This window comes from Rhagoletis pomonella, unplaced genomic scaffold, assembly GCF_013731165.1.
Source record: "Rhagoletis pomonella isolate Grant_MI unplaced genomic scaffold, Rhpom_1.0 Rhpom_scaffold_00003, whole genome shotgun sequence".
Classification (NCBI taxonomy): Eukaryota; Metazoa; Arthropoda; class Insecta; order Diptera; family Tephritidae; genus Rhagoletis; species Rhagoletis pomonella.
This window is the reverse complement of record NW_023458557.1, coordinates 49,018,200-49,032,474: the sequence shown is the minus strand read 5'-3', so window position 1 is coordinate 49,032,474 and position 14,275 is coordinate 49,018,200. Positions and strand designations below refer to the sequence as shown.

General features: G+C 35.3%; 1 protein-coding gene across 3 annotated transcripts; it reads right to left on the bottom strand.

The window, feature by feature from the left end:
• Nucleotides 1-647: 647 nt before the first annotated feature.
• Nucleotides 648-3,480, bottom strand: LOC118735269. Of its 3 annotated transcripts, XM_036464924.1 has the most exons (3): nucleotides 2,737-3,480; nucleotides 958-1,608; nucleotides 648-894 (listed from the first exon to the last, which is right to left on the bottom strand). In XM_036464924.1, the coding sequence occupies exons 1-3, from the start codon at nucleotides 2,999-3,001 to the stop codon at nucleotides 734-736; spliced, it is 1,077 nt and encodes a 358-aa protein (XP_036320817.1). In that variant the 5' UTR covers nucleotides 3,002-3,480; the 3' UTR covers nucleotides 648-733. The 3 variants fall into 3 exon arrangements, with proteins under 3 accessions (XP_036320817.1, XP_036320816.1, XP_036320818.1); XM_036464923.1 differs by having other exon boundaries at nucleotides 648-1,608; XM_036464925.1 differs by lacking the exon at nucleotides 2,737-3,480 and adding an exon at nucleotides 1,716-1,806 and having other exon boundaries at nucleotides 648-1,654.
• Nucleotides 3,481-14,275: the final 10,795 nt, after the last annotated feature.

Genomic DNA, 14,275 nt, shown 5'->3' with positions numbered 1-14,275 from the left:
GCCTATCCTGCTCGTTTATCTTGAATGTTATAATTAATATTGTTGACCTTATTTTAACATGGGCATGTCATTGGAGGTAAGCCCTTACCCGCAGCATTACCTTCAAACGAAGGGAGAACGCATGGATAAACAGAATCCAAAGAAGCGAACAAAGAATGCCTTACAGAGAAACTAATGTAGAATGCCTAGATAAGTACATACTTATTTATATTAAATTGAAATCAGAAAATGTCTTAAAAGGTTAAAATTAATTAAAATTTTTATAAATCAGCGTACATATGTATGTAATTATTTAGGTATTTAGATTTTCTTTAAAATCGGTATGTACATTAGACTGGGTCGGTCCCCATACAAAAAAAAAAAGTTGCTAATGTCCGCCCCTAAATTTAAAGATTATGTTGAGAGGGTTCTGGAATTTTTTTTTTTTTTTTTTTTAACCCTCCGAAATACAGCCGAAATGGTTTTTTCGTTGTAACTTGGTTATTTGACGGCCGATTTTTAAAATTGATATGTCATTATTTTTGTCTTGAGAAGCTTCACTTTTCGTTCTTATGTCTTTTTAAGCTTTGAAGTCGCGTTCGCATGATAAGGGCAGAAACAAAATTTTACCCCCCCTAAAGCATATTTTTTTCCTTACCAAACGAAAGTACTTAAAAATTCAAGAAAATGTTGCCTTCAAACTATATTACTAAAATAATCAACAAAAAAGTTATTTCACTTACAATATTTATTGCTACTTAAGCAAATTTTGGCGCGAATCAAGGCTTTTATATTGGTCTCGGCTTTCTAATTTTGCAAAAATGTGGCCCAGGCGCTTTTCATCAGTGACAGCACTTGCAGACTCACTAACAACACGCACAAACCGTTCGGTATTCTGGGAATGACAGAGGAACTCTAAAAAAAAATGATTTAAAAGTACTATAAGACCCGTGAAGTTTTTAGTTTGAAGATATTTACCTGGGATATTTATCACTTCATTTTCCGAAAATTGAAACATTGTAAGTTCACTATCTGGGTAGAACTGCACACAAGGGGGTTCCGTAATCTTAAACTGACTCCAATCGATCATGCTGACATACGACTTACTTTCAAAGTTTATTACGCCACGCTTTGGGACCTTGAACACGCGAAGCCCTGCTGGTGGATATTGACGTGCTGTTTTGATTTTTTCGTACCCATCATTACGTATCTCTGGATCAGCGTCGGTTATCATGGCTAATAATATATTTTCTGGGTGAAAATAATATGCATTATTTTCTATAGCTGAACGTATAATGGCTTGAACAGCATTTGATAGTTCGCGTATCCAGCAAATATACTTAAAAACGTGTCTACTTCCATGAATTGCTTGTGGCTGGCTCTTTACAAGAAACCAGAATGGTGCATAAACTTTCACAACAAACTCTACCATGTTTCGCAACTCCGCTGACGGGCTTTCTTTGGAAACATATACCCGAAGTAACCTGGAAGCTGTTGTAAGCCACCGAGCTGTACTGACGGGACCGGGGCTCTTACTAGCGAGATATTCATCGCATTCACCATTATTTACTGCCAAAACCATATCAAATAAATAACGCTGATCATTGCGTAATTCCCAAGAGCCAATATTTTCAGGAATAACTCCCATAGCAATAGCCTCAAAACCACTTACAACCTGATAAGGAAAATATATGTTTTTGTTTATAACATTAACTATTATAGTGTGGACAACCTACCGGGTATTTGGTGCAAGTCATAATTTCAGACCCCAACACCCCTGGCCAAACACCAGGTCCTTTCTGCTTGCCAATATAATGCGTTAACAACTTTTTTAGAGGCTACTCGTTGAAATGTAACAAACACACATTCCACTGCAAGGGCCTTTGTAAATAACGTTCCATTTGTGCATTTACTCCAATTTTATATCCAGTATTGACAGCTGTACCATCACAGCTTATAGCTACAAGTTCGTTTAAGCAATATTTTTGGGTATTCAAAAAGCTTACTATTGCTTGCTGGATTGCTTCCCCAGTGCCTTCTTTTGGAGATACGTATCCAATAAATTTCGAATCAGGCTCTTTCAAAATTGTAATATGCTCCTCTCTTAGAAGCATTGTTCTTACGCTACCGTGAACTATTTTTTTTTTTAGTGTTACGTCCTGTTTACCATCATACGAAATGCATTTAAGATCAGTGCCAGTTTTTGTTGCTGCTTCAGTTTGTGCTCTACATTTGTTACGCTCGCGTGAATTTTATTTTTGTCAATGACCAGATAATCAAAATATTTCATAATTTTATCCGCTGTGTTTTCTTTAAAATCCTTTTTTACTTTTGTAGCAATCGCAGCTTGCAAATCTTTTATTAGCATTGTAGCAAGCAATGATCCAAAGCGATCTGAAGTATCCGTCCTATCTAACGCCGAGCAATAATTTTTTAAGGACAAATCAGATACTTTTAAACTTTGTGTGACTTCTTCACTTGCTTCATCGTCTTCACTTGAGCTAGGCACATAACCAATCGAACTTGCAGCGGTTTCAGTGTGATTTTCAACATTACATTCTAGCGAGCAATTGTCAGTTCTAGTATGATCAAGCCCACTATCTAATGACAAAAGCCTTGGCCCGCATTGATCATAAAGAAAGTCATTTACCGCGGTTGGAACTCTACTTGCACTAGGGCAATCACATTGTCGATTTAAGTCCATAATGCACTTACACTTTGAAATTAACAATATTTTATTCCATTCCTGATCATTATATTCATAAGGATGTTTTTTTACATTGTAATAACTTTGAAGGAGGCTTTCAATGTTTCTCCGGAGCGTAGTTCTTGTAACTATAGGGATGTTTGCCTGCTGCCACAACTTTGAAATTGTGTTCATAACTATTGGCAAATATTCATTGAGACTTCGATTTTTTGGAACACTTGCAGAGCCGTAATATTTAAGGAACAAAAAATATTCAATAACACCACGTTTCGTAGGTAACATTTTAATATCAATATCGCGCTTAACGAAAGCCATTTTTAAATTGCACACACTGTTAAGTCACTTTTTAATTTTATTTCACCAGCACAATTTATGGTATTAATTATAAATTATTATTATCAACACGAAACAACAGGTTTGACTCACTTATTTACTTTGACTTCCACAATTTATAAAATTTATTGGCATGATTAAATTACAAGAGGTTAGCTCGCTATTGACAGCGTCAGTTTTGCACTCCCCGGGTTGCTGATGCGACGAAAACAAAGAGTATGAATTTGGGAAAAATCGTAGCAAAAATGTACCTAAATTGGTACGAAAGCAGTGAGATTAAATTTCCAACTAAGAAAACTGTTGGAGGAATTTGTGGGGGCGAATTTTGTTAGCTGACCTAACCATGGGTAAACGACTTCATAGCTTAAAAGGAAATGTGATGACATGTTAATTTTAAAAATCGGCCGTCAAATACCCAACTTTCAACGAAAAAACCTTTTCGGCTGTATTTCGAAGGGTTAAAAAAAAAATAAAATAAAAATTTCGAAATCCTCTCAACATAATCCTTAAATTTAGGTTACTCTGTTGCATAAAAAAAATCAATTTTTGTTGTACTGTGTTATTATACTTACATCTGAAACTCATGTTGACCTGTGATATTAAAAGTGCTATAACTCCTTTGTTTATTATTTTAGTAATATAGTTTGAAGGCAACATTTTCTTGAATTTTTAAGTACTTTCGTTTGGTAAGGAAAAAAATATACTTTAGGGGGGGTAAAATTTTGTTTCTGCCCTTATCATGCGAACGCGACTTCAAAGCTTAAAAAGACATAAGAACGAAAAGTGAAGCTTCTCAAGACAAAAATAATGACATATCAATTTTAAAAATCGGCCATCAAATAACCAAGTTACAACGAAAAAACCATTTCGGCTGTATTTCGGAGGGTTAAAAAAAAAAAATAAAATTTTTCCAGAACCCTCTCAACATAATCTTTAAATTTAGGGGCGGACATTAGCAACTTTTTTTTTCGACCCAGTCTAATGTACATACATGCATATTTAGTTAAGCTTAAAATTGTACTTCCTCACTCTTGTACGTCACTTCATTGACTGACTTCAACTTCGCTGCAAATTGAACAAAGCAAAGCATGATTTTTATCCGAGACAAATTTCCACAGAACGTAACGGTAGAAAAAGAATTTTTGGATATTCATTCCATTTTTCAGCTGACTACGGTGCAGCATTCTACTTTTCATTCCCCGAAAGGAAGCAAAGAAGCGAAACAAATAAAATATTGTAGGACATTCTACTTTGCATTCCCCGAAATGAAGCAAAGAAGCGAAACGAATAAAATATTGTAGGACATTCTACTTTGCATTACCTGAAATGACGCAAAGAAGCGAAACAAATAAAATATTGTAGGACATTCTACTTTGCATTCCTGGAAATTAAGCAAAGAAACGAATTAAAAAATAAATATTATAGGACATTCTACTTTGCATTCCCCGAAATGAAACGAAGAAGCGAGATAAATAAAATATTGTAGCACATTCTACTTTGCATTACTGGCAATGCCTAAAAGAAGCGAAAAAATTCGAAGGCATTATAACGCTATGCCTTCTAGAACACGTTACCACTAAAAGCGATTACCGATTTTTTGCTGGGAGTTTATGAAGGCAGTGTATGGTCATTCTGAAGACCACTTTTTTAGAAACAGCGTTAAAATAAAGACTGTGTTATTTACATAATTAATATTTTGAATAGCTATGGCTCATAAAAAGGCTAAGCTTGATAAAGAAATTTTTGCTTCTTTTTGCTTTAATCCCTTCAACAAAAAAAAAAACACGTATCTTCAGATACACGACGGATTTCTGACGGCTTAATATCAAAATTCCCTACGCTATCAAAACGGATGCCAATTTGTGGATCGTGCAGGAAAGAGCTCAGCAAATTGAAGGAATTACCGACTTCGAAAAGCAATGAGCCTTGTGAAGACGTTATTCTAGATAGAGACCATATTGAATCTGAGAATGATGACCGAATTTCCGATGACGATGGTTCCAACTGTACTGAAGAAAATATGACTTCAAGGGATGAGTGCCAAAACCAATACCACAAGGATGCAGTAAAAGTACTTGAGCAAATAAAAGTAAAGTACAAAACTTCAACTAGTAGAGCAGAAAAAATTCAACTTCTCACGCTTGCTCCACCGACATGTAGTCGCGCAAAAACAATGGCTGAGTTTGGAACATCAGAAAGAAAAGCCAGGATTGCTAAAAAATTAGTTGCAGAGCATGGCATACTCACACTCCCAAACACAAAGAAAGGAAAACCTTTAGAGTGCAAAACTGAAGCTCTAGTGACTCAGTTTTATCAGCGCGATGATATGAGTCGCCTGATGCCAGGGATGAAAGACTGGGTGTCTGTACGAATTGACGGTAAGAAAGTTCAAATGCAGAAGAGGATAATTCTCTGCAACCTGAATGAGCTGTTCGCGAGCTTTCAATCTGAACACGAGGATATTAAAATTGGATTCACAAAATTTACCCAGCTCAGGCCAAAACATTGCGTCTTGGCAGGAAGCAGCGGGACTCATACAGTATGCGTTTGCATTTATCATGAAAATGTGAAGCTGATGTTGAAGGAAATCAACTTGAATTATTTAACAAATGATTCGCCGGAAGATTTAAACAGTTACCGTGATTGCCTTAAATTGACAATGTGTCCTAATGTATCAACTTCTTGCCATTTGGGTAAATGCTCAAATTGCCCTGGAACTACGTTCATCAAAGAGAATTTGATCAAGTTTTTTGACCGAGAATTTGTGGAGGAGGTCAAATTTGAATCTTGGCTGCAGTCTGAAAGGTGCGCATTGAAAACAGTTATCTTAAGTGTGGATGATTTTGTGGAAGAAATTTGTACCGGATTGGTAAACTTGAGAACCCATGACTTTCTAGTCAAGGAGCAGCGGTCATTCTTCGAAAATTTGAAGATACATTTGCAAGCAGGTGAATTCGTTATTTCATACGATTTCGCAGAAAACTATAAATATGTTATCCAGGATGCCATATAAGCATTCCATTTCAATAACGACCAAGCAACTATATTTACAATAGTTATTTACTACATGAAAGATAGAAAACTGGAACATAAAAGTATGGCAATCATATCCGACGATTTGAGGCATGACGCCGTTGCTGTTTATGAGTACCAGAAGATAATACTAATTTATCTAAAATCCAAATTCACAGTAGCGAAGGTTTACTACGTTTCGGATGGAGCTCGTCAGCATTTTAAAAACAAAAGTAGCTTCGCAAATCTTATGGCTCATGAAATAGATTTCGATACACCAGCTGAGTGGTATTTTCATCCTACTGCTGATGGTAAAGGACCATGTGATGGTATAGGAGCAAATATTAAAAGAATTGCAGCGAAGTATAGCCTCCAATGCTCTCATCAAGCTCGTATCATAGATGCGATAGCTTTATTCCGGTGGGCAAAGAATTATTGTAAAGAAACTGAAATAATGTTTAGTAGCAAAGATGATCATGCGGAAACTGCGATATCACTGAAGAGCAGATTCGATGCTGCAGTAACAATCGATGGTACCGCTCAATATCATGCTTTCATACCGATTGGCGATGGAAGGCTCAAGTTAAAGAAGTTTTCTTCCTCTACCCAATGTGATTTCTTTCCAAAAGCGAAACCCGAAGTGAAATCAACAGCAGAACCCAGTAACCCTAAGAAAGGATTGACGAAAAAAGCCACAAAGAAAGGTGGAAAATAAGGCTGATGGAAGGCTGGCTATTAGAAAATTAACTATCTTGTATACTTTTTATGTATCTATTTATTAAATTATATATTAAAAACTATTCTAAATAAATAAAAAAATTCATAATTTTCACCAATTCTATAGAAAAACAGTTATTTTATTACAGAGGTGTACATATTGTGGGTATTATAGTTTAGAGCGTATGAAACTTTAGTTGCTTGTTATATAACGTTGGAAAGGTAATTGTATCTAATTTTTTATATGTCTTATTTTCAGGTTTCAGAAAAACTTAGGTCATATATTAAAAACTAAAAAAAAAGCTGTTTCGAGTTACTAAATGCTCATTTTAATAGATAAGCAAGTCGCATCCCACTAAGCGACCTCAAAACTCTTAAAGAAAAAAATACCTAAGCTTTCTTTTGAGCAAAAAAGAAATAATCTTAATCATCCTTAACTACCGGAAAATCCTATATTCTTCATACCTTTTAAATATTGTGCTAGTAGGTATCAAATCTAATACTCAAAATTCTGCAAAGCTATTAATAAAGAGTTTGGATGCACAAAATCGAGTACCTGCTGTGTTAGACTACGAAAAATCTTAATCATCCTTAACTACGGGAATTGCAGTATCGAGAGTATGAAACTTTGGTTAGGCGTGTTATATACCTTTGGAAAGGTAATTGTATATACCTTCTCATATAAGTTTTATTTTCAGGTTTCAGAGACACTTACACAATAATACGAAAAAAGAAGACAATAGGTCATATATTAAAAATTAAAAAGACCGCTGTTTCGAGTTACTAAACGCTAATTTTGATTGATAAACAACTCGCATCCCACTAAGCGACCACAAAGCTCTTAAAGAAAAATACCTAAGCTAAAAAAAATTTAAAAAGAAATACCCTTTTTGAAAAAAACATAAAAAATATTTTTTATTTAAAAAAAAAAATTCAAAAAAATTTATTTTAATTAAAAAAAAAATTGTTTAAGACTGAAGAGAAATCTATCGAAAACATTCCTGAAAAAATTTTCTAAATACAATAGGTAATTAGTGATATGGATCCGAAAAAAATGGCCGTTTGACCAAAATGTCAAAATTCTAGACCCTCCAACTCCGGAGTGTGTTTGACCGATCCCATTGAAATTTTGTGTCATAACTACTATTTTTTAGGACTAACCTTGGTGCAAATTTCATCCCGATCGGAAAACATCGATTTCAAAAGTTGGGTCACTTGAGGTGAAATGCCCCATATATATATATATATCATGATTCAATGATCGGATCTAAACCAGATTAGTATGGGACCAGCTATGAGACACTACCTTTCCGATGCAAAAAAAAATTATCGAAATTGGTTGACGTGGTCCCAAAGTTATGCGGTAACATACATACAAAAAAAAAATAAAAAATATTCCGACGAACTGATAACCTCCTCATTTTTTGGAAGTTGGTTGAAAATTAATAAACAAGTAATTTTTAAGCAAAAAACACAACCGACATCAATTCTCATAAAAAATTTAATAGTACCGTTAATTTTTTCATGATCCAATGATCGGATCTAAACCAAATTAGTATGGGATCACCTGGAAATCGGTTGACATGGTCCAAAGTTATGCGGTAACATACATAAAAAAAATATTCCGACGAATTGATAACCTTCTCCTTTTTTTGAAGTCGGCTAAAAGCTACTGAAACAATTAACAAAATGATAAAAGAGTAACGAAAACAAAAAACTATTGCATGAAAGCTGTTTAAAAAATACTTAATGAAAACTTAAAATTGTTGTCACCATTCCCTAGTGTTATAAATCAGTTAACTTTTAATCGTAAACAATTTCGTTTGGGATCGCCATAGCTTACTACGTATATTGCGAGTAAAGAAATTTTGAATAACATGAGATAATATTATTATGATTATGATTATCATTACTATTGTGCACTCCTATTCCCGATCAAGGATTCCCAAATTAAAGCGAAAGCAGAAGGACATTTACGGTCGCATGATGCAAATGTTAAGATAATAAGAGCTGAAAAACTGAACCATGAAGGAAAATTTTTCTACAAGGGCGTTTAATTTCTGGCGTGTGCCGATGACATCGACATCATCGGTAACGAAAATCGCGAAGTCTCTTCTGCCTGGATAAGGAAGCAAAGCGAATGCGCCTGGTGGAAATGCGGAATGCGGGAAAGTGGAGAATTTCGTTTACTAGGGAACCAGCATTATCACCGATAAAAATGTCAATATGGAGAACCCATGCAGAATCACTCTTGCCAACAAGTGCTACTTTGGACTGAGTAGGCAGTTCGGGAGTAAAGTCCTTTCTCGACGTACAAAAACCGCACTCTATAAGTCACTCATCATGCCCGAGCCGTTATATGGCGCAGAATCTTAGACAATGACAACATTCGATGAGGCGGCTCTTGGAGTATTCGAGAGACAGATCTTACGAAAGATTTACAGGCGTGGGCGACGGGGATTACCGTGGAACGATGAGTTGTATGAGATTTACAACGAAATGTAAATAGTGCAGCGAATGAAAATACAGCTGCTGCGCTGGTTAAGACATGTCGTTCCAATAGGAACCGAAGTTCCAGGTGTGAAAGAATTCAACTCGCAAGCAAGAAATCAACTGCAATGGAGAGACCAAGTTGGCACAGAGAGAAATTACTGGCGTTCTTTGTCGAGCTCGGCCAAAATGGCTTAGGCGGTTACAAAGCCAAAATAGAAGAAGAATATGCAAATGATAAATGACGGAGTTGGGGAACCATCTTCTCGGATGCGCCAGGAGGAGCTAGGAAATTATTCCTTATCAGATGGATTCTGGCAACGGTTCGATCAAAAAATTACATTACCTTAGCTATCGCTTCGTCTGGAATTTCTGCGATATTACCAGGCGGAAGCATTGCCAATTCAGCTCTTGAGCTGCCATTGAACATATAAATCATCGAAACTCCCACGTGCATCCGGTATGGAAAAAGTATTACAAAAATGTAAACTCATTGCTTGGGATGAGTACACCATGGCACAAAAAATCTTTTGAGGTCCTTGATCGATCGGTGGGAGATATGCGTAGAAATGTTCAACCATTCGGGAATGCATTGATATTGCTAGCAGGAGATTTATCGCAAACATTGCCTGTAATTTCTCGATTAACACTAGCAGGCGAGATAAATGCTTGCCTGAAACAGTCAACATTGCAACAAGGCGAACATACATACATACATACACTGCAGCCGAAGTATTCTCGCGACAATTACTGGACATTGGGAACGGAAAGCTGCCAGCCATCGAGAGATTAAGACGAATTTTATTGCCTGATAATTTTTGTAACTTAGGAACATCGAAAGGAGAACTGATCGAAAGAATGTTTCTTTATTAAGAAAATTAATCTTGCTACGAAGAATAAGGATGTCTATCAACTAAATAATAGTGGTATTGGCAACAGTCGATATTTGAGCTGATCTGCTCTTTTACCAAACTGCCAGGCCACTTGCTCACTTTGGTGAATACCACTAATGTTATTCAATCCAGCATTCAACGTGAGGAAATAGCATACACGTCCATAACACCGTTATGGAAAAAGACGATCCAACGGAATTTTTGAACTCGATTGATCTGATCTTCCAGGGGGATCTCACATACTGAAATTGAAAATAGGTGTGCCAATTATCATGTTGCGGAATGTTAATCAGCTAAATCTTTGCAACGTCACGCGACTCTCACTTAAGAAATTGATGAAGAAAGTAGAAGAAGTTTTAACGTGGCCTTTCAAAGGTGAAGCATTCCCATGATTCCGACCGATACACCATTTCAATTTAAAAGATTGCAATTCCCAATTTGATTGACATTCGCAATCATAATCAATAATGCTCCAGGTCGAACTTTGGAAAAGTATGGTTTAGATTTAGATGCGGATTGCTTCTCAGATGTTGCGTGGTCCTGTGTCGGCAAACCAGATATCCTTCATATCTATGCAGCGAATGGAAAAACAACAAATATAATAATTTATCATCCATATAACAGGAATATGCCACAGCAAAGCGTGGCAGGGTCCAGCTAGTATCTTATAAAGAGAAGTGTAATTTTTTTTTTTATCTAAAACTAATAAAGTTAGAAGGACGAAATTAGAGGATGTTGTAGTTAACATATTAGTCCTTGACATATATTTTGTCCAAAAATAAAGTTTGGATATTTCCAAGCATATTCAAGGATAAAGTTTTAAAAGTTTTACTATATTTGGCCCCCTGTTTTGTGAATATATTGATTTTTTCGTGTGCAAAATTGACTGTCGCTCGGTGCTATCGATACTATTGACTATATTTCATACATATGCCCACGTGAACGTCAGACATAACCACCGTCTGATATTTTCAACTTCAGTACGCCTCGAGATGTTGAGAAATAATAAAAAAAACGTGAAAAATAAAAAAATGTTTCTCGATTCCTGAAAAGGTATATCTTAACCTTAGTAACCTCAATGGTGCTTATGTCGTATCGATTCTTATGCAGAGTTTTAATTTTTTTTGAATAAAAGCACCTTTTTTAATAATGAGTTCTAAAGCAATGAGTGCAGCAACGAGTAGTAAGTAGTAGTTTTGTTCTTTTTTTACTTTTTCAGACAGTTAGAAATAATGTATAAAAACCCCTCCCACTTAAACTGAATTGGAGAACAGCTGTTTCGCTCAAAGTAGCATTCGAACAGCGGAACCAGAACTTCTTTAATTTCAGATTTCTTGCAATTTGTTTTAATATTACAAAATAAAATATTAACTAATTTAATAATACATTTGTTTTCAAATTATTAATTTCAAATAAAGTTTATTTTTATTTATTTATTATAAGAAAAGGAGTGAGTGAATCATCACTTACTAGTGATTCAAGCGCTAGTGTCATATTACCTTCGGCTCAATTTTGATTTTTTGTTTTTTGAAATGTTATTAGCATATATCTAAATGGGGGTTAACTCCAGATCAGAGACCATAACCATTATAAGAAATAAAATTAAATATTGCTCTATAATGGAAAGGTGTTTTCGTCTCGCGGGACGATTATTTTAAAATGTAAACTATTTCCGTCATCTCATAATAATTATATGGGACTTTTATTCTTTTTCGTCTCGCGGGACGTTTATTTCAAGACGGAAATTATTTACGTCTTCTGATAATAATTATATGGGATTTTTATATTTTTTCGTCTCTCGGGACGTGTATTTCAAGGCGAAAATGATTTACGTCTTCTCATAATAATTATACGGGATTTTAGTTTTTTTTTCGTCTCTCGGGACGTTTATTTCAATACGGAAATGATTTACGTCTTCTCATAATAATTATATGGGATTTTTATTTTTTTCGTCCCTCGGGACGTTTATTTTAAGACGGAAATGATTTACGCCTTTTCCAAATAATTATATGGGACTTTTATTGAATGAAACTTCTTAATTGAGTTCGGAGATTTGACGCGTTAAATATTTAACGCCACGATTGTTCATGTCATCAAATCTGTATCGTTCGTTCGATTTTCAAAAATGTGGTGTCAAATTAAAGGGCTTTGCTTTTACGTGGTTTTAGTTTATTGAAAGGGGTTGCCAGATGTTAGCAAATCAAATTCCAATAATCGAACTCGCAGACATTTGCGTTTAATTTCGTGAAATCGGAAGTACATGTACCGATTCTATTAAGAGAAAAAGTGGGACGTAAATCATTGTCTTGAAATAAACGTCACGAGGGACGAGAAAAATAAAAGTCGCATTTAATTATTATGAAAATACTTAAATCATTCCCGTCTTAAAATAAACGTCCCACGAGTCGAAAAAAAAAATTCCCACATAATTATTATGACAAGACGTAAATCATTTCCGTCTTGAAATAAACGTCCCGCGAGGTGAAAAAAAATAAAAGTCCCACATAATTATTATGAGAAGACGTAAATAATATTCGTCTTGAAATAAACGTCCCGAGAGACGAGAAAAATAAAAATCCCATATAATTATTATGAAAAGACGTAAATAATTTCCATCTGAAAATAATCATCCCACGAGAGAAAAAAGATATTTCTCGTAAATAATTATTATACAAAGACGAAAAATATTTCTCTAAAACAAGGCGACGTTTTTGATCTCAGATATTACGATAATAATTATTTTGGGTCTCTGCTCTAGATTAACCTCATCAGGTCAGCCAGTTTGAGGTAATTGTTTAATTAAACCCGAGCGCACTTGTGCACAAGGGTATATTAATTTTGTTCACATAACGGTTGTTTGTAGCAGCCAAAACGAATCGAGATAGATATAGACAAATGTATACATAAATGCTCAGAATGAATAGAGAAATCGATTAAGCCATGTCTGTCTGTCCGTCCGTCTGTCCGTCTGTCCGTCCGTCTGTCCGTCTGTCCGTCCGTCCGTCCGTCCGTGTACACGATAACTCGAGCAAACATTGAGATATCTCAGCGAAATCGGACTGTAACCACGCCCACTTCCCATATAACGGTAATTTCCAGAAATACGAAAACTGCGATATTTTAGTAACTACTGAAGATAATTCACTCAAAATTTATATTTACAACAATTTTTAGACGAAAACTAAGAATATTATAAATTTTTGGAAAATGGGCGTAGCCACGCCCATTTATGGTTACATGTGTATATCTTGGTAACCGCTGCACCAATTTCTTCCAAACTTGGCTCAGTTGTTGGCCTTGGTACAGCATACTAAATGGCCAAAAATCGGACAATAACCACGCCCACATCCCATATAACGGTAATTTAGAGAAATACAAAATCTTCGATAAATCAGTAAATATTAAAGCTAATTTATTCAAAATTGATGCTTGCAACAATTCTTTACCAAGAAATACGTTTATGGTAAAATTTTGGAAAATGGGCGTGGCACCGCCCACTTATGATCACATATATGTATATCGGTAACCGTTCTACCAATTTGGACCAAACTCGGTATGGCTATTGTGCTTGCCAAATAAAAGCAAAATGTTGGAAATTATTGAATTACGGCCGCTTTTCATATAACGGTAAATTTCAGAAATGCTTGAAACTGCAATATTTCGAAATTTAAGGACGCTAATTTACTCAAAATTTATACACCCCGGCTTACCACCTAGCGGTAGTTTTCAGAAAGGTGAAAAAACATATATTTAATACTTGCGCCGGGTATTTAATGTTCGGCTCCACCCGAACTTAGACTTTCTTACTTGTTTTTGGATCGATTTATCGTCGGTGTTTTTTAGTATCTCTATCGGAGTGGTATTTTCAAAGGTGTTGCGTCTAGCTGAGTCGAAGGCGTTGCAATCGTTTAAAAGGTGTTGGATGGATAGTACGGGGTTGGGGCAATACGAACACTCTGGCGGGGGCGAACATTGTACTAATAAAATTAGTGTACTTATTCATGATCCATAAAAATTAGTGCAAATGAGCGTAAGTACACTAATTCAAAAAATGACTAAGAGTAATTTCCACCAAAACAAGAACACACTCAAAATATACTAACTCTTATTTGTGGCGGCAATTTTTGTCTCTATCGAGTATAGT